At 45.9% G+C, this 27,939-nt stretch overlaps 1 protein-coding gene across 2 annotated transcripts in view; it reads left to right on the top strand.

Annotated features, from left to right (window-relative positions):
- The window catches only part of LOC109881080 (ras-associating and dilute domain-containing protein), a 28,995-nt gene extending 6,105 nt beyond the window's left edge, over positions 1-22,890 (top strand). Inside the window, exons 5-15 of one of the 2 annotated variants that reach the window (XM_031834710.1) lie at positions 1,184-1,888; positions 2,134-2,171; positions 2,850-3,144; positions 8,786-9,005; positions 9,366-9,538; positions 13,861-14,005; positions 15,220-15,383; positions 15,546-15,933; positions 20,263-20,399; positions 21,478-21,617; positions 21,794-22,890. In XM_031834710.1, the coding sequence (XP_031690570.1) occupies positions 1,184-1,888; positions 2,134-2,171; positions 2,850-3,144; positions 8,786-9,005; positions 9,366-9,538; positions 13,861-14,005; positions 15,220-15,383; positions 15,546-15,933; positions 20,263-20,399; positions 21,478-21,617; positions 21,794-21,893 (2,505 nt within the window). In that variant the 3' untranslated portion in view covers positions 21,894-22,890. Of the gene's footprint in view, positions 1-1,183; positions 1,889-2,133; positions 2,172-2,849; positions 3,145-8,785; positions 9,006-9,365; positions 9,539-13,860; positions 14,006-15,219; positions 15,384-15,545; positions 15,934-20,259; positions 20,400-21,477; positions 21,618-21,793 lie in introns of both variants that reach the window. The other variant, XM_031834709.1, reaches the window with a different exon arrangement.
- The last annotated feature ends 5,049 nt before the right edge of the window (positions 22,891-27,939 follow it).

The raw sequence follows: 27,939 nt of genomic DNA, 5'->3' as shown, positions 1-27,939 counted from the left end.
TGAGTGTACAAAACATTAAGAACCCTTCCTAATATTTTGCCTTCAGAACAGCCTTAATTTGTTGGCACCCCATCGGTGTCGAAAGCGTTCCGCAGGGATTCTGGCACATCTTGACTCCAATGCTTCCCACAGTTGTGTTAAGCTGGTTGGATGTCCTTTGGGTGGTGGACCATTCTTGATACACACAGGAAACCTTTGAGCGTGAAAGACCTAGCAGCGCTGCAGTTCTTGCCACAAACCGGTGCGCCTGGCACCTACTAGCATATCCCGTTCAAGGCACTTAAATATTTTGTCTCGCCCATTCACCCTCTGAATGGCACACATACACAATCCAGCATTTTCACGTTTGGATAAAAAGCGTGCCCAGAGTAAACTGCCTGCTACTCAGTCCCTTCCACTGGATGTCAACCGTCTTTAGAAACTTGTTTGAGGCTTCTACTGTAAAGGAGGGGCTCATAAGGGCTCTTTGAGTCAGTGGTCTGGCAGAGTGCCACAAACTCGTAACACTCGTTCACGTGAGAGGTAGCTCTCGTTCCATTGCTTTTCTACAGACAAAGGAATTATCCAGTTGGAACATTAATGAAGATTTAAGTTAAAAACACCCTAAAGAATGATTCTATACATCGTTTGACATGTTTCTACGGACTGTAACGGAACTTTTGGACTTTGTCTGGACCTAGTGCTCGCGCCTCATGAAGATGCATTACTGGGCTGAACGCGCTAACAGCAAGGAGGAATTTGGACATAAATGATGAACTTTATCGAACAAATCAAACATTTATTGTGGAACTGGGATTCCTGGGAGTGCATTCTGATGAAGATCATCAAATGTAAGTGAATATTTATAATGCTATTTCTGACTAATGTTGACTCCAACATGGCGGATATTTCTTTGGCTGGTTTGGTCTCTAAGCGCCATACTCAGATTATTGCATGGTGTGCTTTATCCGTAAAGTTTTTAAAAAATCTGACACAGCGGTTGCAATAAGGAGAAGTCTATCTTTAATTCTGTGAATAACACTTGTATCTTTTATCAATGTTTATTAGGAGTATTTCTGGAAATTGATGTGGCTCTCTGCAAAATCAGCATATTGCAAACTGAAACCAGTACATTCATTATTGTGCCAGTCATTCTCATGGATTCTGCTGGTTGACCTTCCATTGCCCCTCCTCTACGCTGCAGGACTTTGTCATCTACTTGATGAGCGGCACCACCACCATCTTCGGCTGCTGCAGGGAGCACTGTAACGGAGAGGACGAGGAAAGGCTCAAGGTGGACATCCTCCTCTTTGCCCCAGACATTCTTCCCCAGCACTGCTGTGTCAGACGCCTGGACTCTACCAACTCCTTCCCGGGGGACACCAAGCGGACTCTGACCCTGCTGAAGCCCCTCCACGGCGCCCCCGTCACCCGGAATGGTTTCCTCCTGAAGGAGGAGGTGGAGCTGACCCCTGGGGACCTGGTGGGTCTGGGCCGACACTACCTGTTCATGTTTAAAGACCCCACCGCCGCCCCAGGGGCCCCACAGACCCCTCTCTGGATGAAACAACTCTGCCCCGCCCATGACGGAGGAGTGGGAGTGTCATCATCCTGTCAATCATGTGGCTCCGCCCTCCCCATGAAATGCCCTAGGGTCCAGAGGAAGCCGGCTCCTCCTCGGTGGAAGGACCCAGAGGGTGGAGAGGTATCTCTGAGCTATGAGTTGGAGCAGGAGGACAGGGTCCTGCAGGAGGTCCTGGTCATGGTGGACCCCAATGGGGACGAGGCCAAACTGACCCCTGCCTTCCTGCTGAGCCTGTCCATCCAACACTCAGCCACCACGTTCCAGCTGACACACTTCCGAAGGTTGCTGCTCCGCATAGCCAGTCAGATCCAGCTCACCATGTGGGTGAGTAAAACTATGCACCTCCACTATGCACAAAAACAATGCACTCTCTCCAGTCAAACGATTGACCTTTTATATCATCACGCCACAAATAAACCTTGAATCGTTGTGAATTCAACATACTGTGTGTCTCAAGGGTACTGTAAAGAAAGAAATGTAATCAAAGGTGTCATCAGGATGGAATATCATTTAGATAGGCTTGCTGCTGGTTTGAAATCAATGCTGTGTATATCTCTGTCCCCTTGCAGGAGAAGACAAAGGAGCTTGCTGTGATCCAACCAGAAAGGTGAGTAGCCGCCTCTCCAACCTCAATCACTCAGCCTGCCCCAGAAATGCTAACAATGAACAGCAAATATGACAACAGGGTGCAGAACAGTGGCAACCTGCTGCCTCTGACACTAACACCCCTTTCAACTTTAGTGTTTGCTATGAGTCATATACAGAGTGTATGTAGAGCTAGGAGTCTTAGAATAGGATGCTACTGCCTTCCAACAACAATGCTACTTGAATTTCTGGGAGGGATGTATAGTACACAGATATAGTATTCTCTCATTGTCACATGTCCCAGTGACTTCTTTACAGAATAAGAAGCTGAGAATGAGTCATGGTCTCTTGATGTTCATACTTCTCTATCTGCCGCCCATTGAAGTGTATGAAGTCAAAATGATAGCTTGTGATGATTTAATGTTATGGAACATTATTGCAGGGCACTGTATTCCAAAGCTGTGCTTTGGCTGCCTGCTGAGAAAGGAGGAAGGATTTTTAAGAATGAATGTTTCATTTCATAGTTCACTCAATTGTACATGGAAATCAAATGTAATGGTTTAGCATTCATTCCAAGGGATAGAGACATGCTGTAAAATATGAGTCACTCGCAAGCCACTTTTAGTGCCATTCACCCAGTACAGGGTATTTGTTGGCTGTTGGACTGAACTCAGACCTGTCTATATGTCTCCCCGTGCAGGAGCTTCAGTGATGTCCAGCAAGAGCCAGAGGATGTGCAGCTGCTGAGCATAGAGGAGCTGATCCCAGGCCTGCGGCCACTGGTGTTGTGGATGGCCAACTCCATCGAGCTGCTGCACTTCATCCAGCATGACGTTCCCCAGCTGCTGCCCTGGAGGCAGGAGGAAGAGGAGGAGGAGGGCTCAGAGCCGGAGTCAGAGATGTGGTCCACTAGGACTGCCAGTGAGGAGGCCATGACGGTCCTGGAGGAGGTCATCATGTTCACCTTCCAGCAGTCTGTCTATTACCTCACCAAGGTCAGTGCATAGTCACACATACTACAATCATACATTGTAGATGGCATTCCATTTGCTCCGTTCCAGCCATCATTATGAGCCGTCCTCCCCTCACCAGCCTCCACTGATACACTCACCAATAGATTACATGCATGCAACATGCACACAAACATAGACACGTGCCTCACACACACAATTAGCACACACACCGCACATGCACACAAACATGGACACGTGCCTCGCACACACAATTAGCACACACACCGTACATGTACACAAACATAGACACGTGCCTTGCATACACAATTAGCACACACACCGCACATGTACACAAATAATAACATCCTTGACTATTTGCTCCAGAAAACCTTGCACAGCCCAAATAGAAAGCCATCTTTTGCCTGTGGACTACAGGAAGCAGGACTAGAGACCTTATGAACACCATTCTCAGTTTGCTGGTAGCATGCCAGACAATAAGCCATAATAAGCCAGGGGAAACATGCACACTCTCTCTGGCTCTCTCAGTAAGGATAGGCGTGTCAGATTTCTAGTGGAATAAAGGACTACTTATCGTCTTTTTAATATTCTGTAAATCCACTTCGAAGGTATTTCCAAAGTCTTTTGAAATGTTTACAGAGAGCAACAAAAGGTCTATCCTGTTCAACAGTGAGCCCCAGGAAGACACTCCCAGGCAGGGTTTACTGGAGTTTCCTATGTTTGGGCCCTATAACTAACTCTATGGCATTAACAGAGCACCCAATAGACACCCAATGCCTGGCGATGACTGTTCCAGGATGGGAGGGAGCACCGGCATGGGTGGGAACAGGGAACAGGATTGTATGTGCTGCTGTTGTTTTGAATGCTCCGAGACCCCCTCTTCCTGTCCCTAGATTTCCGTTTCATGACAGAAACCATTGATAAAAGAAAGCTTACACATGCCTGTCAACTTTCCCTGTTGACAGGTACATTTACATTTTTACATGGTGAGGGGAAGGTCATTTTTCCCCCCAATAGTTACAGGCTCTAGTTAGACAGTCACCGCTGGAGCTCAGGGGAAAGCAGGCTTCGTTTTGGTGGTGGTTGGATGTGCAGTGGTCAGGGAAGCTGCTGTAGTCTGGTGGAGAAGCAGGGCAGAGGAGTGGCCTTTTCCAAAAGTCTGTTTCCTACACAGGAACAGAGGGTCTGTCTTCACATAGACACACCACAAGGAGGGATGGGCGGGGTACTCACTGCACGTTCTGGGGTCAAGTGAGAAACACAGGCCAAGTCTATACCTTAGATGAATTGTGACACTTTTTGTGCCAGTATGACCCAATTTCTGTCAACAAACTGCTCAAGCTCACACCCACAGCCATCTATGTTTTCTCAGACATGCTACCAAAATAAGGTTTTAACTTTGTTTATATTCTAAAACAGTTGGACTTTTAATGCTGTACTGGAGAATACAATCCCCAGTTCCCTTCATTCGGCCAATCTCAGCTTAATAACTAACCAGCACCTGTAGCTCTGCAGAACTGGTCTCTAATCTATCTAGTGACCTGTGGTTGAAGGAATGTATGTATGGTGATTGGGATTTAACAGGCAGGACTTTATGATCTTTCAGAGCCTCTGAAGTGTCTGTCTTAGTCATGATACGTGCTTGCTAACCTGGCTGCCTGAGGGGTGATGTCATGGACTAAAACAATGGCAGAGAGCTGTGTCAGAGGAAGGAGGAGGAGGGTGGAGAAGGGGGAGGAGGGAAGAGCGGGAGAAGGGAGGAGGAGGCCAGGATCTCTGCACTGTGACTCAAAGTATTTTGTACTTATTGAGTGCTCAATGGTCAGAACTTGGCTTCCTCTTGTTTGGGTCCTTCTCACTTTTGGTGGAAGCAAGAATGTGCCTGTTTAAAGTTTATTTTGTTGAAACATAGAACAAGGGTTTTGTTTATGTTCAACCTTTTACCAGATTGTGGTCTGCCAGGGCCCTATATTGGTCAATGGTCATAGCAAAAAGAGTAGTGGAGCTGTACATGTTTCAGTGTCACCTCGTTTCCCCTCTCCCCTTTCCACTCACCCAGAGCCGTGTGTGTGTGTGCGCCTGTCCGTCCGTCCGGTATGGGTGCTCCCATCCAGAAAGATAGATGACTCCTCATGGATATAACCCATTTTAACATGGACATTGCCATTGAGGGCTACCACCATTTTTAAAGTAGTCAACAGGGTAGGGAGGAATCAGCCAATGAAGAAGAACAAAATGTTCTAAATTAAAATGGAGATAGGCTCAATTGAGCTGCCCATGCTGTCACCGACACAATAATGGCACAGATACAAAGATGAGTCCTAGATCTAGCTTGAATTTTCAAATCCCTCCCGCCACCCGCCCATGCACGAAATGAGCAATGACTTCAGGGTAGTAACTCCAGCACAACTTTTCAAACAGGTTGCAATCTATCAGACAACCACTAACTGTTGGGCACTGAACTGTTGTTGTTGGGAAACAGGTTTTCCTGCTTGTTTTCCTGCTCTGCGAAAGCCTTCCTCTACCTTGACCAGTATGTGGGTCGTTCCACGAAGTGAGTGCCTTTTGCGTCCCTTTGCTATTTAAAATGGAAATTGTACACAAAAATTACATTAAATGAAGGTCCCTTTAGTATAGAACACATGGAAAATTCAATAAATCGATTTTCAATATGATTAAAGAAATCTGCATTTTGACATGTCCCTCTGTTACTTCTAGGAAGATCTTAACCCACTTAACATCAACATTTATCAAAGTTTTCACCATCATTGTAAACGCTTAGTTATATTTCCTGAAGATCATCAAATCAAATCAATTTGCATTGGTCACATACACATCTTTAGCAGATGTTATTGCGGGTGTAGCGAAATGCTTGTGTTTTTAGCTCCGACAGTGCAGTAATAAGTAATATCTAACAATTTCAAAACATATGCAACAATACACACAAATGGAATTAAAGAAAGGAATGGAATTAAGAATATATAAATATATGGACAAGTAATGTCAGAGCAGCATAGACTAAAGATAGATAGATAGAATACAGTATATACTGTACATATGAGATGAGTAATGCAAGATATGTAAACATTATTAAAGTGACTAGTGTTCCATTTATTAAAGTGGCAGTGATTTCAAGTCTATCCATGTAGGCAGCAGCTTCTAATGTGCTACTGATGGCTATTTAACAGTTTGATGTACTTGAGATAGAAGCTGTCTTTCAGTCTCTCGGTCCCAGCTTTGATGCACCTGTACTGACCTCATTTTCTGGATGATAGCGGGGTGAACAGGCAGTGGCTCGGGTGGTTGTTGTCCTTGATGATAATTGTAAAAAATTATATTTTTGGCCTTCATCAAATCAAATGTATTTATATAGCCCTTCGTACATCAGCTGATATCTCAAAGTGCTGTACAGAAACCCAGCCTAAAACCCCAAACAGAAAGCAATGCAGGTGTTGAAGCACGTTGGCTAGGAAAAACTACTTAGAAAGGCCAAAACCTAGGAGGAAACCTAGAGAGGAACCAGGCTATGAGGGGTGGCCAGTCCTCTTCTGGCTGTGCCAGGTGGAGATTACAACAGAACATGGCCAAGATGTTCAAATGTTCATAAATGACCAGCATGGTCAAATAATAGGTCTGGGACAGGTAGCATGTCCGGTGAACAGGTCAGGATTCCATAGCCGCAGGCAGAACAGTTGAAACTGGAGCAGCAGCACGGCCAGGTGGACTGGGGACAGCAAGGAGTCATCATGTCAGGTAGTCCTGAGGCATGGTCCTAGGGCTCAGGTCCTCCGAGAGAGAGAAAGAAAAAGAAAATTAGAGAGAGCATACTTAAATTCACACAGGACACCGGATAAGACAGGAGAAGTACTCCAGATATAACAAACTGACCCTAGCCCCCCGATACATAAACTACTGCAGCATAAATACTGGAGGCTGAGACAGGAGGGGTCAGGAGACACTGTGGCCCCATCCGATGATACCCCCGGACAGGGCCAAACAGGAAGGATATAACCCCACCCACTTTGTCAAAGCACATCCCCCACACCACTAGAGGGATATCTTCAACCACCAACTTACCATCCTGAGACAGGCCGAGTATAGCCCACAAAGATCGGCACAACCCAAGGGGGGGCGCCAGCCCAGACAGGAAGATCACATCAGTGACTCAACCCACTCAAGTGACGCACCCCTCCTAGGGACGGCATGAAAGAGCACCAGTAAGCCAGTGATTCAGCCCCTTCATGTGATTAGTGATTCATTTTAAGCATGCAAGTAGAAACCCCTCAGATTTCCAGTCATTACGCTAACGCTAGCTTGCATTGGCTCGCGAAACTACCACAAACGTCCTAAGTTTTGGACACAGAGACATATAAATGGTATCCACAAGTTCATCTGACTCTAGGGGATTAGATAAAGGGCCTCATTGCCAGTATCCTTTTAAGGTCAACTCTGTTACATGAACTGAACTGAAACTTCAGTTTCAGTCCTTTTGGCAATTTTCTGGTGTTTTGTGGTGGAAAGCTGAGCGGGTCGAGCATAGACAGGGTATATATATTTTAAATATATATATATTTTTAGTGAAGCTTGCATTCAATTGCCTCTCCTTGTTGCATGAAACAAGCTTCGATTCCCCCTGTCACAAGGGGATTTATGGATGATTTAAGATGAAGTCGTCAACCCTGTTACGGTCAACCCCGTTACCTTATTTGGCACTTAATAGGCACTTACTATAGTCAATTTTTGAGTTGGAAAAAAAGGTTTTTTAGAACATGTACTGTTTATGACAGTAGGTGAAATACTGCTAAAAGTGTACTGCTAAAAGTAGGTGAAATATAACATTTTTGTTTTTCCCAACAAGTTACACTACTCAAAAGACACCTAATTGGTGGAATAACCAACCATGAGACAAAACACTCCAGGAGAAGTTGTAGGAGAAGTTCATTCTCATGCCTATTACTCACTGGCATTACCATTCCTTAGTAGTCAACAGCATGGGCTATTATCAGCTAGTTTATGATACTTGGCATTTATTATGGGAATTATCAGGAGGCTGGAGGGGGCAGAGCGGGGTTGAGTCACTGGGAAACATTTGTGTTTCTGTCAGGAATGGCAGTGGCACCAGTGTTATCAATGGGATTCCCAGGACTGTGTATGGTACACTGTTAACAATGGTGAGTGTCAAGACTGGACAGCCTCAGGCCCCTGGTTATCAGGCCCCTGGCTATCAGGCCCCTGGCAATCCCCCTTTGGAGGGGAAGTGTGTCTGTTCCTGTCTGGCTTTCTGTAACCCCTCCTCCTTGGGCCCTGACTGTTTTCTGATTGGTTCAGGGAGCTCAGGGTCAGTGGGCATAGCCCTGTTGATTAAGTCACTGATTCCACTGCAGTTTTACTGAATCTGTCAACAAATGTTTGCATGTTGATGAAGGTTTATTTTATAGAGAGTATGGCTGATAAAGTGAGAATCGCTGCCAAAACGTCCCTTTTAAAGATCAATATATAATGCAGTATACTTTCTGTATTAGTGGTACTGGGTACAGTAGCTGTGACCTAAGGTTTCTTATCTCCCTCTCTCTCCTCAGAGAGGTGCTGTGCTAGACTATGGTACAGTGAGGTAAAGTCATGTAGCTGTGACTAACACCTCTAACATGCCTCTCTCTGTCCTCAGAGTATGTACTCGGCACTACCAAGCCTGCTGGATGGGAACCCGTTCTCGGAGAGCGGGCAGCTGCGTGTGCCCGAGGGCGTGAGTGGCATCCTGGATGTCCTGAAGGAGGCGCTGTCTCTGCTCAACGCCTTCCAGGTGCACTCTGACATCAGCTCGCAGCTCTGCGCCTACCTCTTCTTCTTCACCAACGCATCCCTCTTCAACTCACTCATGGAGAGAGGTGACACCTCCAACACGCTCTGTTTCTGACTCATGGGGTTTTGTAGGATCAAATCTTAATATCCTCAAAGTCCTATCACAAGTATCCTCATAAAATACATACTGTATGTGTTAATGGGATACTTTGGGATTTGGACTTTCCCCAGAGTAAGATGAACTTGTGGATAGCATTTTTATGTTTCTGTGTCCACTATGGAGAACGTTAGAGGTAGTTTCATGAGCCAATGCTAACTAGCGTTAGTGCAATAACTGGAAGTCTATGGGTATCTGCTAGCATGCTGCATCTTATAGAAGTTTCATTACACTCAATAGCTATGATCGAAATTACATGAGCATGTCTGAGTGGTGTTTTGTTCTGCAGGCTCTGGAGGTGGGTTCTACCAGTGGTCTAGAGGGGTGCAGATCAGGGCCAACCTGGACCTGCTGATGGACTGGATACAGGGGATGGGCCTAGGAGACCTGGCTGTGGAGTTCTTCCAGAAGCTCTCTGCTGCTGTCAATCTGCTGGCAACGCCCAAGGAGAACCTACTACAGGTCAGAGGGCACTTCCTTTATTTTCACTTCCTGTTTTGGTTTGGAGAGCACTAAATAACAATGTAGCCAAGATGTCCAAAGCAGTCTGAATATATAGTGTATCAAAATGGTATTTTACAGTGTATTAGACTGTACATCACCAAGTGTCTCAGCTCATTATTGGTACACTAATCTCTTTTAACCCAAAAGTAAAATCATTATTCATTTGGTCAACTGTGTGATTTAGTTCTGGGTCTATATGTGTTAGGAATTGTGAGTTCCGGCAGTTTGCAAAGTCTCCACACTCGCAAAAAGAAACTCTTATTCAAAGCCCCCTCCCCCCTTCCGATCTGTGTGGGCCACGCGTGAATCACTTGTAGCCAAGCAGTTTAAGCCCCGCCTTTGTTCAATCCTGATACGTCCATATAACCAGTGTCGAAAACCCAAAGACTGAAACTACTGCAGTTCGTTATCACAGGGATCCCATTCAGTCCCGGCAGATTCTTGGGTCTACATGCAGAATCTGCCCACGGGAGATTATTGGCATACCGAACATGCCTTGAGTGGGAAACCTTTGGGAAGTATTTAGGAAAATCTGGCAAAACATTGAAAACATTCATGAATCATCACTGAAACTCTGTTTGCTAACTAGGTTTTACACTTAGAAATGCATGTTGTCTTTGATGGAGGTGATACTGTTGAAGTAGTTATAAGATAATAACATTGCGAGTATAGTTTGAATGGGCCATTGTGGGGTGAGAGATGTTGTTTGTTCACTGCCACACTAGTTGTGGGAGAAGGTGTGTGTACACAGAATGTTGGTTTTATACCTCTATAGCACCTTACTAAACATTCCCCTGCCCTGGCCAGTTATCAGATCTGGAAAAATACTGCAGGCCTCAGGTACGATACACACTTCTGATGTTATGAGAACAGTTAGACTGGTCTTAACACTATCGGTGTGATGTCAACACCTAGATGTAATGGTAAAGCAATGAAGCAATGGGGTGTTAATGACAACATTTCAGAACAGTTAGACTGGTCTTAACACTATCGGTGTGATGACAACACCTAGATGTAATGGTAAAGCAATGAAGCAATGGGGTGTTAATGACAACATTTCAGAACAGTTAGACTGGTCTTAACACTATCGGTGTGATGTCAACACCTAGATGTAATGGTAAAGCAATGAAGCAATGGGGTGTTAATGACAACATTTTTGTCCACTATAGCAATTCTGAATGTATCCATTGTAGAACACAGGTGTTTTACAAGGTATGGAACAGATTGAAAATGTTAGAGCTGAAAGCTTTTTTTCACTGACGGATGTCACCTGAGTGGAATTCACATGCGCCACCACATAACATCATTAAAAAAGCCTGACAGAGCTGTGGGAGAGGGAAAAGAATGCTTGGAAACAATGGAATTTTTCCCACCAAATTGTACTCCACATCTCGTATTATGCAATGACTTCTCATCTATTGATGAAGAAAATACACATTTTGCCAAGATAGGCAGTCCTTGCACCAAGAACTTAAACAAATAGACATAATAATAATTCATAATTCATACATGTTTCACACATGTACAAGTGTGTATTATAGATGTGTGAATTGTTTTTTGCATATCCCAGCTCCCCCTTAGACATCCTCGGACAGTGGGGTCATGGCCAGGTTCACTGTATGTATGTTTAAATCCCATGTTGTTGATGCCTGTGGCTTTAAACTGTGTGCCACGGAGTAGTTAATCCTTCCTTAAGAATGCCATTCTCTCTGTAATCCACTGAAAGGAGGATCATGTTTACTGGGGGGAAGTTGAGCCGTAACATATCTGGTGGTGGTTGGGTTAGTTAACACTGTGGGCTAGTTAGAGACATAAAGACAGAGACCACCATATAGAACAACCCAGCTAAGGGGCTCCCGTGTGGCGCAGCGGTCCAAGGCACTGCATCTCAGTGCAAGAGGAATTACTACAGTCCTTGGTTCGATTCCAGGCTGTATCACATCTGGCCGTGATTGGGAGTCCCATAGGGCGGCGCCCAATTGGCCCAGCGTTGTCTGGGTGTGGCCGGTGTAGGCCGTCAAAATAAAGGTTAAAAATACAAAAATAAAAATTTGTTGTTAACTAGCTTGCCTAGATTTAAAAAAAAAAAAAATTACTAGGCAAGTCAGTTAAGAACAAATTCTTATTTTCAATGACGGCCTAGGAACAGTGGGTTAACTGCCTGTTCAGGGGTAGAACGACAGATTTGTACGTTGTCAGCTCGGGGATTCGAACTTGCAACCTTTCGGTTACGAGTCCAACGCTCTAACCACTAGGCTACCCTGCCGCCCCGTTAAAAAAAGTTTAAATAAAAAAATGTAAAAAAATAAGTGGAGGAACAAATGTTAAACACACACACATATCCTGTTTCTGGTCATGTTTATGACACCTGAAAAGATAAGGGAGACAGGGAAAACCTGTTGCCAGTCTGTGTGTGACACAAGGCTAGCTTTAGCCCTGTCACCTTCAAAGAAAAGAGTGACCTCTGCCGTGACAGGCCCACCCTACTGTATGTCTCATCCTATGAATGTCCAGGGGCTGCAGGAAGGCTGTGGACACGTCATGTTCTCCCGGGTACATGAGAGAATCACCTGCTACTCAATCCCAATTACAGCACTGTTGTTGTGGATAGTTGTGGGTTTTATCTTAAAACCACAGTTTGCACAGCCCTAAAGCATCAAATTCAGTCAGAAAGTAGTATTTTCTCCTGCAGCTGCCCTCATATTTAATTTAGATCAAGAGTTTATAGTTTCTTGATCTGATTTTATTTTGATGGAACTAATTCACCAGGAATGGAGAAAGGAGCCTGCTGAGACTCAGTGCAACAAGACTGACAGGGCAGCATTTCTCTCTTCCATCCACAGCCATAAGGGGCTAATACAGTATGAGACAACACATGTTCTCAATATCTAACCAGAAGGCAGCCATGGTAACAGCCCCAAAACAGCTCCCCAGTAGTAGACCCAGTCTCCCCTCAGTCAAAGGCTGCCTCTCTCCTTTATTCGTGGGGACTGTTGCTAGGAGGCTGGTGGTTTTGTGTATGTATCACTCCCATGCACAAGGTCAGATGTTGTGGTTGGTAAAATGGAGCACACACCCTTGTGATATTCTCCGTTTTCCATCTGGAGTTCTGGGCTCGAGGGAGTGAGGGACATAGTAAATGACCAGTGATGTGGCATGGTTTTGTTATGGCTGAGCTCTCTGTCTCCAGTAATTACTGCTGATACAAAGTTAGGAAGATTGTGTCATTGATGCCACAATGTTATGCCACTTATGACTGGGATACACCAAGTCAAATAGTAGATATAGAAAATATAGACTTAAAATAATGTACAAAATAAGTCACTATTGCTTCTAAACATTCCCATAACTCCTCCTTCTGGCCAGCCTCTGTGCTGTCATGCGACAAAGAGGGTGTGCTCATTGGAGGAATGAAGGGATACAAGGCTGGGGTAAATATGGTCTGATATATTCTACACAATGCCTGTCAGCATACCAATAACACCTCTATGCCAATGATGTCATCTTGAAATGATTCACCTATGTCTTTCTGGTTAGTTAGTGGGTCATTAAAACACCTCAGCTCTCCAAGGTGTGTCTGAGTGAATGAGGAAATAGTTGAAGGTTAAGTCTCTTGTGTGTTTATTCCCACTAACCAGAGAGAGATCAACTGAGAGGATAAAAAAACACCTGATTGTTCATAGTCATATAACACATACAGGAATCTAGACTCTGTAATTATCTTCTGATGACATCTGACGCTTGACGTTTATGACTCATCAATGTTTAGTCAAATAGATGGAAAATGTGACATTCAGGAACATTGACTTCCACAATCAAGCATTTCAACATTTCTCCATTGTGGGTGTGTGTGTGTGTGTGTGTGTGTGTGTGTGTGTGTTGATTTTATTATTACTACAGACTGTGACAGGTTGGCATGACAAGTATTACTTACAGTCCTAGATGTATTTTCCTAATGAATTCATCACCACATAATCTGTCATTGGAATGACACAAATATGCAATTACAGTACTTGGACAGATTTGTGGTTTGAAATATTTGTTTTATGCGAATAGCTTTGTGTTGAAATAACCCCACTGAGGAAATGCTACCCTGCCATTTTTAGTTTCACTAACAACAATGACATCAAACAGCTCTGCCAGCTCTTGCATTTAAATGATGCCATGTTTACTCCTTTGTGAAATATGCAATCATATTCCTTGTATCATGGTCCTTGTGCCTGTACTTTGATATTCTTGTAACGTGTGAGTGTACATATGTGTGTGTGTGTGTGTTTCAGGCATCATGGAGCTCTCTGAGGACTGAGTTCATGCCTCTGAACCCAGCCCAACTGCACCACATGCTGAGGGAGTATAACCCAGGCAGGGCCTGTCCTGCAGACTGGAACCCCTCGCCAGACGAGGCGGAGGCTGCCCTCAGGACCAGTGAGTGGAACACAGATACAGCAGAGTCACGGCGGTTAGCCACACAGACATGTTCACGTGTATAAACCATATTTTGAAACAAACACACGTGTTTCTTGGACAAACAAATTCACATAACCTATGTAGTCTGTACGCTTGTGTACACACTCTCACTCTGCCAAGACTCAATCAGATCAGACTGTCGCCCTGACAGGGTTACACGGATCCCAAACCGGCTGCACACGCGTGCACCATCGTGCATAAATATATTTTGTCCCCCTACACCAAACTCAATCACAACACTCAGGTTAAAATATCAACACAGACTCTGAACCAATTACATTAATTTGGGGACAGGTCGAAAAGCATTAAACATTTATAGCAATTTAGCTGGTTAGCTTGCACTTGCTAGCTAATTTCTCCTGTTTAGCTAGCTTGCTGTTGCTAGCTAATTTGTCCTGGGATATAAACATTGAGTTGTTATTTTACCTGAAATGCACAAGGTCCTCTACTCCGACAATTAATCCACACGTAAAATGGTCAACCGAATCGTTTCTAGTCATCTAACCTCTTTCCAGGCTTTTTCATCGTCAGAAATAGAAAGGAGTTCTATTTTAGCCCTTGGCAACGCAGACGCTTGTTTACGAGCGCGAGCAGTGTGGGTGCAATAATTGAATAACAGAGATTTCTAAATGTATTTTGCAACGCGACGCGAGCGTTGTAGTCAGGGTATTAGTAACTAGAGGCCTATTCCCTGTGTCTGGGAGTGGCTGAGTGTGTTCCCCAGAGTAATCCTGTCTGCCTGTCCCAGTCTAACTCTAAATTGGAGCATGGGTACAGGGGGAGGTTAGAGAGGAGAACCCTGTCCAGCCCAATCAGTCTCACCACAGAGTTAACTCTCAAATCCACCCCTCTCAATATAGGACTTGGCACCTGTCTCCCCTCTCTGTCCCCTGTCACCTCACCTCTTCTGTGTGAATGGCCCAACTCCCGCTGGCACCCCCTGGGGGGAACTATATCTTGTCCTAGAGGCCATGACTGTCTTTCTTTAACTGGAGAATCTAAAGGATTAACCTACAAATCAGATGTAATTAAGTTAATGAAGTAAAAGGGAATAACAAGTATAAATAATGTAGTGTACACCATGAGAAAGCTCTTCCAGAGCTTCTGTTGTAATCTTTTCTGAGTCACGTCTTCTGTCTTTAATGATGTCCTGTATTTCCCTCCTCTTCTAGCTGACATCCTGGAGAGTTTCGACAACCACCCTCCCCTTATCCTGCCTAGCAACACCTTCCACCTGGAGTTGGGTAAACCAATCATGGAGCCCGCTCTGTTTGAGCAGCTAGGCCATCTGCAGGACTTCATCCGTAGTCTCCCCACCAGTCAAACAACACAGCAGGTAACCACCTATCTGACCTTCTGACTCTGTGTACCCAGAATTTACAAATATACAATCTAATGAAAGGCAGTGGCCGCCCTGAACTGGTGGTGCTCAGTAAATGAGACATTTTAACTTTGATGTTTTTCCATCTCTGTTTATTTGACTTCTCCCTCCCTTCAGGCACTCAGCGGGACAGCTACAGACGCCAAGTCTGCGACCTCACGCTCCTCGCCCTCTGTCACAGTGGTGGTCCCTGACCCAGTTCCCTGCCCCTCGCTCAGGGCAGAGGTGGACTCTTTGAGCCCTGCAGCGCCCCCTCAGGCCCGGGGGTCTCATGGTGACCTAAGCTGCTGCCTGGCAGAGGCAGAGTTGACCCACAAGCTGAAGAGTCTGGAGCTGCAGAACGCCCTACCTAGGAGTAGCCAGGCTGACCTGGGATGCCACAAGAGCCTGGCTCTGGACCCCTCCTGCCTGCTGACGCCCCCCAACACCCCCCAGGGCATGGGCCTGTCTCAGTCTGAGCTGGAGGCAGACCTGCAGGAGGGAGCAGCACGGCAGCACAGGAAAGGTAACACAGAGGGCTATGTCATACGATCAGGCTACATACAGAGCATTCAGTTACAATACAAACAGCTCTGATTGATAGAAAAGAAGCATAAAAAGCCATGTGTCAGCTGAAGTGTGTTATTGACCAATCATAACAGAGGATTGATGATGCTGTAACAGTGGGGGGCACATACTGTACATTGTTATCCTAAATTAAACTGAACCTGTCTAAATCCCCTTGGATGAATTACGAAGACAAAGAATAACAGAGGATCCCTTCATGGCCTTTCCCTCCCTCTGCGGGTTTTGATTAAAGTGATGTAAAACTCCTGTCACAGCAAATACAGCCACCTCGGCTCACACGGTGGCTCATGTACCTAACCCTTGGAGTTAGGTCGCTAGTGCCTCCCTCGTAATATCAACCCACCAATGATTGACAGGCTCCATTAAAGGAAGAATTTGTCTGCATGACCCGGGAGTCCCTGGTGCATATTTGTCCCCAGTGGCTCCAGGTTGACACAAGGTGCTTGATATGACAGGAGGAGGAGGAGGAGAGCTCTCATCCTCCCTTCATCTCTTCGACTCTATTGACTTTGGACAGAAACTACAGGTCATTGGAGGAATAAAGAGCTGTTCTGGCTGTGTAAAGGTCGTGTTCTCCCTGTAGGGTGGATTCCATGTGTAGAGGAAAGGCCATTTTCTCCTCAGGCCTATTGTTTTTTGAAGCTCTGCTCATGAGGTCATCTGTAGGAGTGGATGGGAGGGGAAAGCGAGCAGACTGCTCTCTGGTTATGATTTATTCTGTGGTGGAGGAGTTGAGCTGAGAAAGGGGAGGAAAGGACTAAACATCTTATTCCGTAACTGGGAGGGACACTTCCAGGGTTAACTTCCAGGGATAACAATGATGTCCCTCTCCCTAAAGCAGGTCAGCTTTCTCTAGCGATGTCTCAAACAATGTTTAAGATTCTAACACTTTTATATAAGTCCTATACCAGCCATACTCAACAGGCTGACCGCGGTCCCAATCAAGACTCAGAACGGGGTCAATACTGACCGTGGGTCCCGACACAATTCAAATGTAATTTCTATGTGTAATTGTATTTAGGAACTCAGCTGGGCTTTCACTTACTGCTGTTGAGAGTTCTAATTGTAGAATGCAGAAGTGCAATTTCGAAATTTGGTAGTGCATGGACAGTTTTCCTCTTATGTCATTCACTGACAGACCTTAGAGAGCTATTTATAACCTGTCAGAAATGTTCAGTGGATTACTACTAGCCCATGTTAGCTAGATGGGTAAATTAGACTAACCAGCTATCTAAATCCTGTAGTTATCATGGCCAGATTAGGTGCCCAGGGGCCTCAACACCAGCGGCCCGCATTGATTTTGTTCAGTTACTCAGGTATCATATGAACACACAGAAATGTCAAAATGTGTAGAATATCAAGAAATTAGCTATAAAACGTCAAAATGCGTAGAATTGCAGGAAACGAGGTTTAAACTGACAACATTTTCTCTCCGCCAGCAATATGGCTGTGTACAACTTAAACAGTTTGAGGTCGCATGGGTTGGGAGGTGGGGGTTTGTTACTATGCCGATTAATGACAATACCTATCCGGACCTTTGCCACCTAGGAAATGTGTGTGACCCCCGGACATTCTCAAATAGTAGTCTAGTGCGCCTGTCATATACATTACATTGACTTTTCTCAAGGGATACAATCGTTCAGTCAAACACCTAGCAAAAGAGAGTGAGTCTATAAGTTTGATGCCACTTTATCTAAAACATTGTGAGAATCCTGAATGTTTCTGATTTCAGATACCACAGTCCCAGGTCATATCCAAACAACAGGTTAGATAATAAAAGCCCGTTAAATCCAGTACAATCTAATAGCAGTCCAAGGCCTTTCCTGTTGATTAACACCAGATAATTCCCTCATTACACAGAGACAAACGCTCTGTGTAACATTTGATTGTGTGTAAGTGCTTACCGCCTGCTTAAAGCTTCCTGGCCCCCTGTGTGGTTGTGTGTAAGTGCTTACCGCCTGCTTAAAGCTTCCTGGCCCCCTGTGTGGTTGTGTGTAAGTGCTTACCGCCTGCTTAAAGCTCCCTGGCCCCCTGTGTGGTTGTGTGTAAGTGCTTACCGCCTGCTTAAAGCTCCCTGGCCCCCTGTGTGGTTGTGTGTAAGTGCTTACCGCCTGCTTAAAGCTTCCTGGCCCCCTGTGTGGTTGTGTGTAAGTGCTTACCGCCTGCTTAAAGCTCCCTGGCCCCCTGTGTGGTTGTGTGTAAGTGCTTACCGCCTGCTTAAAGCTTCCTGGCCCCCTGTGTGGTTGTGTGTAAGTGCTTACCGCCTGCTTAAAGCTTCCTGGCCCCCTGTGTGGTTGTGTGTAAGTGCTTACCGCCTGCTTAAAGTTTCCTGACCCCCTGTGTGGTTGTGTGTAAATAAGGCTTTACTAAAGCTTCCATTTTGTTGATCATAATCAGATCTCATTACGATCAATGGCCCTTGTCTTTATACGGGCTCTATGGTTTAATAGTTTGTCATAAACCTAAGATATTGTTATGAAAAGGATGTACTATTGAACATTACCCACTTTCACAGAAATATTCTCTAATCATGTCATATCCCTGGTTATGACATTGGCCATAGCTTCCCACCATGTATTACTGTGGCCTCCCAGTCCCATAGAGTGCTCCTGCTCTCTGCTCAACCTCGGTGGTTTTGGGCTCTAATGGTAACTTACTGCTATTTTGGTAGCATTGCTAATCTTTTAATCTGTACCAAGAATTACAGAGAGGTGGTGATGTCAGGAGAGAAAAGATCAGTGGCTGACCCGTCATGGGAATTTACAGTTGGATTGGTGCGTGGAATCTTAATCGGGACAGGCATTGTCCAGAGCAGGTCCTGTATGGGGGGCAGATGGGCTCGGGCTGGAGGTGAGCAGGGGGAGAGCAGGGGAGACCAGGGGAGAGCCGAAGGAGAGCAGGGAAGAGCAGGGGGAGACCAGGGGAGAGCCGAAGGAGAGCAGGGAAGAGCAGTGGGAGAGCAGGGGAGAGCCGAAGGAGAGCAGGGAAGAGCAGGGGGAGACCAGTGAGAGACCAGGGGAGGGCCGAAGGAGAGCAGGGGAGAGCCGAAGGAGAGCAGGGGGAGACCAGGGGAGAGCCGAAGGAGAGCAGGGGGAGACCAGGGGAGAGCCGAAGGAGAGCAAGGGGAGAGCCGAAGGAGAGCAGGGGGAGAGCCGAAGGAGAGCAGGGGGAGACCAGGGGAGAGCCGAAGGAGAGCAGGGGGAGACCAGTGGGAGACCAGGGGAGAGCTGAAGGAGAGCAGGGGGAGACCAGGGGAGAGCCGAAGGAGAGCAGGGAAGAGCAGTGGGAGACCAGGGGAGAGCCGAAGGAGAGCAGGGGGAGACCAGAGGAGAGCCGAAGGAGAGCAGGCAAGAGCAGTGGGAGACCAGGGGCGAGCAGGGGGAGACCAGGGGAGAGCAGTGGGAGACCAGGGTAGAGCCGAAGGAGAGCAGGGGGACACCAGAGGAGAGCAGGGGGCGACCAGGGGAGACCAGTGGGAGACCAGGGGAGAGCCGAAGGAGAGCAGGGAAGAGCAGGGGGAGACCAGGGGAGAGCCGGGGGAGTCCAGGGGAGAGCAGGGGGAGACCAGGGGAGAGCCGAAGGAGAGCAGGGAAGAGCAGGGGGAGACCAGGGGAGAGCCGGCGGAGACCAGGGGAGAGCAGGGGAGAGCCGAAGGAGAGCAGGGAAGAGCAGGGGGAGACCAGGAGCGAGGTGAAAGTGTAGGGCATGCTGGTGGTACTGTTGCGGGTGGCAGGTTGTTGTGACAGGATAAATACACCACAGAGCACCAGACCAACCTGAGGAAGAGCTTTCCCAAGGCACCAAAGCTTTAGAGCTTGTTCTCAGTGGGGTTCTGTATGGTTCTCATTACAACGTCTATGCATTTAGTGGACTCCCCACAGTTTTATAGCACTCAGGCTTGACATGATTTTTATATGGAGTCCAAATGCAACATCTGTGTTCAATATCAGTGGTAGTTATATGTATGTTGAGTAGGTCAAACCAACTGCGTGTCCCTCTGGAGCAGCTCAGATGAACCTCCAGTCTTTGATCCATATATTTTCCTATTGGTTGAAATAATAATCCTTATAACACTAATGCCTCTGGACTTCAAAACAAGCCGGGTATTGTGAACTTCTCTTTCATATGACTGACTGACTGACTGACTGACAGACAGACCGCATTAAAAGGACCACGATAACAGGAAAAGTAGGACTTTAAACAGAGTTACGGTGGGATTGCATACTGTGTCTAATGTGGGGTGTTCTTGTGTGTGTCTCCTCAGCAGGAAGCTGCCCAAGGGAATGTTCTGAGAGAAGGAATGGGAATGTGGAGGAAGAGGAGGAGAAAGAGGGGGATGATGTGTTTACTGTGGAGCTACACAGAGGACCTCATGGTCTAGGCCTGGCACTGGTGGATGGAATGGTGGGTGAAATCCTTGTCTTTATTCCTCCACCTCCTCCTTTGTTCATCTCCTTCACCCAAGTCTCATCTTCCTTTTTGTTTCTCTACCTCCCTTTCTTATTTGTCACCTCTCTGCATGGGGAAATCAATGGAACTTGAAAAAGCTCTAACGTTCTGTCTGTGCCTGGTTGTACAAAGTGACAGCCTTGTCGATGCGAGGGGCGTGTGCCTCTTATTTGGTCATGTGATTTATGACATCCTAATATAAGGCCTTGCGTGGCTGTTCAAACCTCATAGTCGCAAATGAATTAGTTAAAGGTTACATAATTCCCATGATTAACTGTGTTACATCATCATGCATCAAAGGCAGGGAAATCTAGCTTTAAATGAATGATGAGTTGAACTGTGACGTAGATCTCAACTACAGAGAGGCTCAACAACTCTTCTTGCTATGTGGGACTTCATGCGTGTGTGTGTGTGTGGTTGGTTATGGTATGTGGGTGTGGGCTTAAGCTTGGGTTTACTAACAGGTGTACAACATGTGGTAAATGTGTTGACCTCCTTTTGAAGTCAGCCATGGACCACATTGAGAACACTAAGCTAATTTATTGGAACCGGTAGACTCCTCTATTGCACAATTGGCAGCTGCAATGGTTATTATTACCCTCATTCCAAGGTCTGCCTTTGACTTCAAATTCTACTAAATTGCTGTTTTCATCATTTAATTCATAACAGAAACGTGCCTGGTCTGTGAAAGCCTGTACTCATATATATGCATGCAGGTGTAGTGCTGTGGAGGATTCTATAGCATGTGGTGCCCCCTGTAGGATAGAGATGAAACAGCCGAGATGTTCCTGTAATGATACTATAGTGCAGGTACGGCATGTCTTCAGGCCCAACCTCAATGCTTCCTGTGAAAGCCTGTACTCATGTATATGCATGCCGGTGTAGTGCTGTGGAGGATTCTATAGCATGTGGTGCCCCCTGTAGGATAGAGATGAAACAGCCGAGATGTTCCTGTAATGATACTATAGTGCAGGTACGGCATGTCCTCAGTCCCAACCTCAACGCTTCCTGCATCCTCCTGTGTCCTGTGTAGAAAACACCTCTGAAGATGACTGGGATCTATATTAAGTCAGTGGTACCAGAGTCCCCAGCCGCCCAGTGCCAGAAGCTGAGGTTGGGAGATCGTATCCTGGCTGTGAACGGCATCAGTCTGGTGGGCATGGAATACCACATGTAAGTAGTGTAAGATGGAGACTGGTCTTTACCACCCTGTGCTGATTAAGAAGTTGTAATAGAGTACTGGATATTATTTAGGTAATAAGAGTTATAAAACACAACATAGAGTAGTGTCGTTCCCTCCCTTTGTTTAACACACCCTCTGACGTTCTCTCTCGTTCTCTCCGTCACAGTGGTAGAGAGCTCATTCGTTCATCTGGAGATGCCCTCAGATTGCTGGTGGCCAAAAACGAGTCCAAATCAACGGGGAAGAGCTCAGGGATCACGTGCTGAGTGGAAGGAAGGTTTCAGTGGAGGCTTCCCCACGTGACCTTTGACCTTTGGAAGGGAGGTTAATCTTCTCTCTTTATCCAACTAAGAACCTTAGTTGTCTGTCAGTACTTTACGAGACATGATCCTCAACCAAAGGATAAAAGACACTTGACTGTTTATTTTGTTTTGGTGAATAATCACTTCTCACTGAGTATTTTAAATGAAGCTTTACTGTACATAGAATGAACAGGAGGACACTGAAATGAGGATGAAACGACTAGACTGAATCCACTATTGCTCAAGTCTTCTCTGAAGCACCCATTTTGAATGAATGCAAATTCAAACGCAAACACGACATGTGTATCAACATAATGGTCCAGACAGCTTTGCAGAAGTCTTTAAATCTGCATGGTGAGCTGTCCTTCGTACCCAGAAAACACTGGGTTTGGGAGAGTAGAAAAGAACAGTGGTTAAGGCCGTTGTTGCGAGCAGGGATGAGTTATTTCAGTGTCTTCAAGGACACTATCTACTGACAAATGGCTAGTGCACAGCATTCTGTCTGAAGATTGCTCAGCTTTACAAATGCCAAAACCCAGAACTTATGCAAATATAACATTTTTATAGAACTGTAAATTATAATGTATTTTTTGAGTAAAAACAATGACTTATCCTTATGTCGTAGTGGCTGTATACTTTGGATATTTACTGAAGTGCTATTAGTGAAATACTTTCTGAAGCACTACAGTATAACGAAAGGTTGTCATGGACTCTGGTTATCTATAAGGCATTTCAGTGGATCTCGTGATAATCTAATATAGATTTCTGGAGGTATCACAAGCTCACTGCTAAACATCAGACTTTTCCCATGTGGTGACAGTGACACTATAACTTATGACTGTTTATGAAATGTTTATAAACAAATTACTCTGACAGTTTTAAGTCAACTATCTCTCTTAACAGTGTTAAGTCTTCAATTTTATTGATGACAAATAAAAGAGTATTCCATTTTTTATACTTATATTGTCCAGTATTTTTGAACATATTAAATAAATGTTATTTAGATTTTAAAGCAAAATCAGAGCTCCAACATTCCTGAGTTATTCCCCAATCCCTACATCGCCTTCTACCCATAGAGGTTGTTGCCTCACAGACGGTACAACCTGCATCCCCAGATGGTTGAACTCTACGACGCGGGACGTAACAAGGCCAAATAAAGCAACGGCACACTTTGGGGGGAATAAGGACTCCAGCTGTTGACCAAGTGCTTTTAAACGGGGGGAGGTAGCAGGGAACCAAGGGTGTGTCTCACACAGGGGCCACTACAAGAGCCGCCATTTATAGTGCCCTTTGGTTTCCACTAGAGCAGCACTTTCCACTACACCACTCAATTTGACACAACCCAGGGTTCTCCACTGTGCCCTGAGGCCATGAGGAAAATGGTTGTTTTGGCATTAAAAAGGCAATCTCACACTTTGCATACTTCATGCTTGCATGTAAACACAAAACGATGTCAGAAGCTGCTGATTGTGAGGAGTGTTCTGCCCAAGTCATCCATTTTCTCCCCTGGTATAACGCTGACATTAATGCACTTTTAACTATCAGATTTAATAATTAGCTAAACACAGCCAATTATCAACTGTAATTGCTTCATAGTGCTAGTCACACAAAGAGAAATCTGTACATCAAAAAAGTGCTGATATAGTAAGTTACACAGCCGATACTATAAGTTATACAGGTCACCTAGACAGCCTTGATGCAAAGTAGTCCTCCCCAATCTGAGGTCGCTTAGAACCAAAGTAGTCCTCCCCAATCTGAGGTTGCTTAGAACCAAAGTAGTCCTCCCCAATCTGAGGTCACTTAGAACCAAAGTAGTGGTCACAGTTGAGGATGGGGCAGTCAGTGAACTCCAGCCTGTAGTCATAGAACAGTGTTGCCTGTCTGGGTGAGTCCTCAGAGCCTCCAGTGAAGCCACACTCCCCCAGAGAGCTGTCTGGCGGTAGGAAGGACTCCTGGGAGGGAACTCTGGTTCTGAACACCTGCAGGCTGGTGGTCTTGATCCCAACCTGCTCCTCGATCACCCTGAACAGTCTGGACACCCTGGTGCTCCTGGGAAGAAACCACCTCAAAGCTCCCTGGATGGGCTCCTCCGTAGTCAAGTGGTATAAGTCTGATACTCAGAAGAATGAACCTGGAACATGTTTGGAAATAGAGTAGGTGGATGATAAATATACTGTCTCTTATGATCAGCTATGCTATTTTATACTCCTTACTGTGCAATACAAGGTCTTTATGAGATGTGTCCCAAAGTGATTTAGCGCTGATCACAGAGTTACAAGGTCAGAAATAGCTTTGTCCTGAGAGGGTTGGTTGTCATGGTTAACCTCACAGACTGGCTGTTTTGGTATAGCAGCAATTTGTGGGCAGATCCTACATATTTACTGTTCATCAGTGCTGCTTGTTTGTTCCAATTGAACCACAAGAATTTGTGAAACAATTCATTCAATTTCAATTTGTGAAACAACAAATTGTTGGCCTTTAGCTTTGCCTCATTTTACACAGGCGACTTCGAACCTCCGCGTAAACATAAATGGCTGACGTGTATTTTCAATGGGAGTTCATTTTAAGTGGACCTGTCTGGGTGATGTACTGTAGCATGATTATTTCTGTGTGTATAGATACTGTATGTCTGAGTGCTTGTTTGTGCAGTATGTAGTGTATGTGAATGTCTTGCCTGTTTGTCTCAGGAGGTGGTGGGCTCCACAATCCCAGCTGACAGTTAGGACTGGGCTGTAGCTTCTCTCTAGTGTTCTCCAAACAGCAGGGAACAGCATTAGAACAGCAGGGAACAGAATAGAACAGCAGCCTCTGGTAAGATAAGGGGTGGTGGTCTATGTATATTTGTAAACAACAGCTGGTGCACGATATCTAAGGAAGTCTCAAGGTTTTGTTTGCCTGAGGTAGAGTATCTCATGATAGGCTGTAGACCACACTATCTACGGAGAGAGTTTTCATTTGTATTTTTCATAGCTGTCTACATACCACCACAGACCGATACCGGCACTAAGACCACACACAATGAGCTGTATACTGCCATAAGCAAACAGGAAAATGCTCATCCAGAGGCGGCGCTCCTAGTGGCCGGAGACTTTAATGCAGGGAAACTTAAATTTGTTTTACCAAATTTCCACCAGCATGTTAAATGTGCAGGGGGGAAAAGGGGGGAAACAACTCTAGACCACCTGTACTCCACACATGTGTACAAAGCAGTCCCTCGCCCTCCATTTGGCAAATCTGACCATAATTCTATCCTCCTGATTCCTGCTTACAAGCAAAAAATAAAGCAGGATGCACCAGTGACTCGGTCAATAAAAAAGTGGTCAGATGAAGCAGATGCTAAGCTACAGGATGTCACGAATCCCGTTTCCTGAGTCTGTTTTTGCCAGTGTTCTGTCCTGGAGTGTTTTTTCCGGCGTCCTGGAACGCACCCTGTCTGGTTGCCGGGCAATGTAGCCAGTTGGGAGTTCTGATTACCCGCACCTGTATCCCATCAGCTATCTGCACACCTGGTCCTGATCATCATCTCTCCTCTTCATAAGCCCGGACCTGTCAACCATTCCCTGCCGGATCGTTAGCCATGAACAGTATGTTGTGCCATAGTATCAGCCTCAAGTTGGATAGAATTTGTTTTGTTGTTTTGTACGTCTTGCTTGCCTTCAACTTACCTCCGTTTGTTCTGTCTTCAGTTACTCACCCGGATCATTTACCCCATTCCCGCCTGGTCGTCGGAGGATTCCGCTTCCCCATTGGATCCACCTATTTACTCCCATCAACTCACCACCGCTGCCCGCTACGCCACCTGGATGTATCTACCCACTCACATTCACTTGTAAATAAATACTCACCTTCTTCCTACTCTCCTTGTCCTGGTCTGCTTCTGGGTTCAATTTTGAAGAAACGTGACAGAACGATCCGGCCAAGGATGAACCCAGCGGACCTGGATTCCGTTTGCCATGCCATTACCCAGCAGGGGAAGACACTGGGACAACACAAGACGGCGCTACAGGAGATAGCGGGTGCAATCCAGAAGTTATCTGCTAGCTTGACACAAATCCAGGATCAGCTCAGTTTGCTGGCGATTCATTCACCACCTGTTTCACCCATCTCACCTGCCGTGTCTGATGCGGTTTCCTTCCGTGAACCCAAGGTACCGACGCCTGATAAATATGAAGGGGATTTGGGAAGATGCCGTTCGTTTCTTATGCAGTGTGGGTTAGTGTTTGATCTGCAGCCCCATTCTTACGCCACTGACAAGGCTAGGATAGCCTTTGTTATTGAACTGCTGCGTGGAAGAGCTCTGGAATGGGCTTCAGCCGTTTGGGAACGACAGGAGACCTGCATGGCTTCATACCAGGAATTCACGGGAGAGATGAGAAGGCTTTTTGACCATCCAGTCCGAGGTAAGGACGCAGCTAAACGTTTGTTCACTCTTCGCCAAGGAGCTCGCAGTGTGGCAGACTTTATGATCGAGTTCAGGACATTGTCTGTGGAGAGTGGTTGGAATGAGGAGTCACTACAAGCGGCTTTTTACCAGGGGTTGTCGGAGCAACTCAAGGACGAGCTGATATCTTATCCAGAGCCTAGTGACCTAGACAGCTTGGTCACTTTATCTATTCGGGTAGATAATAGAGTCCGAGAGAGAAGGAGGCAGAAGCAGTGGGGCCCATCCAATCAATCAGCAACTCGGTTACCATTCGGTTCAGGAAGTGAACCAGAACGTATTGATCGTTATTCCCCACACGGGATTAGTGGAGGGGTCTTGCCACCAGATCCTGAACCAATGCAAGTGGGGAGACACAGGCTAACTAAGGAGGAGCGCCAACGTAGACGTGAGACCAACAGCTGTCTCTACTGTGGTAGCTCAGGACATTACATCTCCGCTTGTCCACAGCGCTCGTTAAACTGCCCGGCTCGCTAGTTTTGGGAGGAATTTTAGCGAGCCAGTTTCAACCTCTCAAGAATCCTGTCAGACCCCGTTTTCCTGCGACCCTTATGAATAAGGATCAGAGCTTAGAGATGAACGCTTTTATCGATTCAGGTGCCGATGGCAGCTTTATTGATGCCGACTTGGTGGAACAGCTGGGGCTTTCCAAGGAGCAATTGCCGGAAGCCATTGAAGCAACCACTCTGAACGGCAGTAGTCTGGCACGGATCACTATGAGGACTGAACCGGTTAAGATGTTGTTGTCAGGGAATCATTCAGAGTTTATCTCCTTCTTCATTCTGTCCTCGCCCCATGTTCCTCTGGTTCTTGGTTACCCCTGGCTGAAGGAACACAATCCCTCGTTTGATTGGGTGACGGGTAAGATAACTAGTTGGAGCATTGATTGTCATGCTAACTGTCTTAGGACTGCCGTTTCCAGTCAGGTCAGTGCCTCTGCTCCTCCTGATTTGTCCCTGGTTCCAGAAACATATCACGAGTTGGGTGAAGTATTCAGTAAACAGAAGGCTCAGTCCCTTCCTCCCCACCGACCTTATGACTGTGCGATTCATCTGTTTCCTGGAGCCGCCTTTCCCAAGGGACGGTTATACAGTATCTCTCGACCTGAACGTGAAGCCTTGGAGACCTACATCAATGAGTCTCTAGCTGCAAGTCTCATTCGGCCCTCGTCATCACCTCTGGGAGCAGGATTTTTTTTTGTGAGCAAGAAGGATGGCTCTCTTCGACCGTGTATTGATTATCGGGGTTTGAATGATATTACGGTCAAGAACAAGTATCCCCTGCCCTTGATGAGCTCGGCTTTCGATTCTTTACAGGGTGCTACGGTTTTTACGAAGCTTGATTTACGTAATGCTTATCATTTGGTTCGGATCAAGGAGGGGGACGAGTGGTTGACTGGGTTCAATACTCCGATGGGACATTTCGAGTACCAGGTGATGCCGTTTGGACTGACCAACGCTCCTGCTGTGTTCCAAAGTATGGTGAATGACGTTCTGAGAGATATGATTGGTATTTTTGTGTTCGTTTACCTGGATGATATCCTCATCTTCTCGAAGGAGCTTTCTAGCC

This window comes from Oncorhynchus kisutch, linkage group LG10 (genome assembly GCF_002021735.2).
Source record: "Oncorhynchus kisutch isolate 150728-3 linkage group LG10, Okis_V2, whole genome shotgun sequence".
Classification (NCBI taxonomy): Eukaryota; Metazoa; Chordata; class Actinopteri; order Salmoniformes; family Salmonidae; genus Oncorhynchus; species Oncorhynchus kisutch.
The sequence above is the reverse complement of the archived record's forward strand: the minus strand, read 5'-3'. Positions and strand labels throughout refer to the sequence as shown.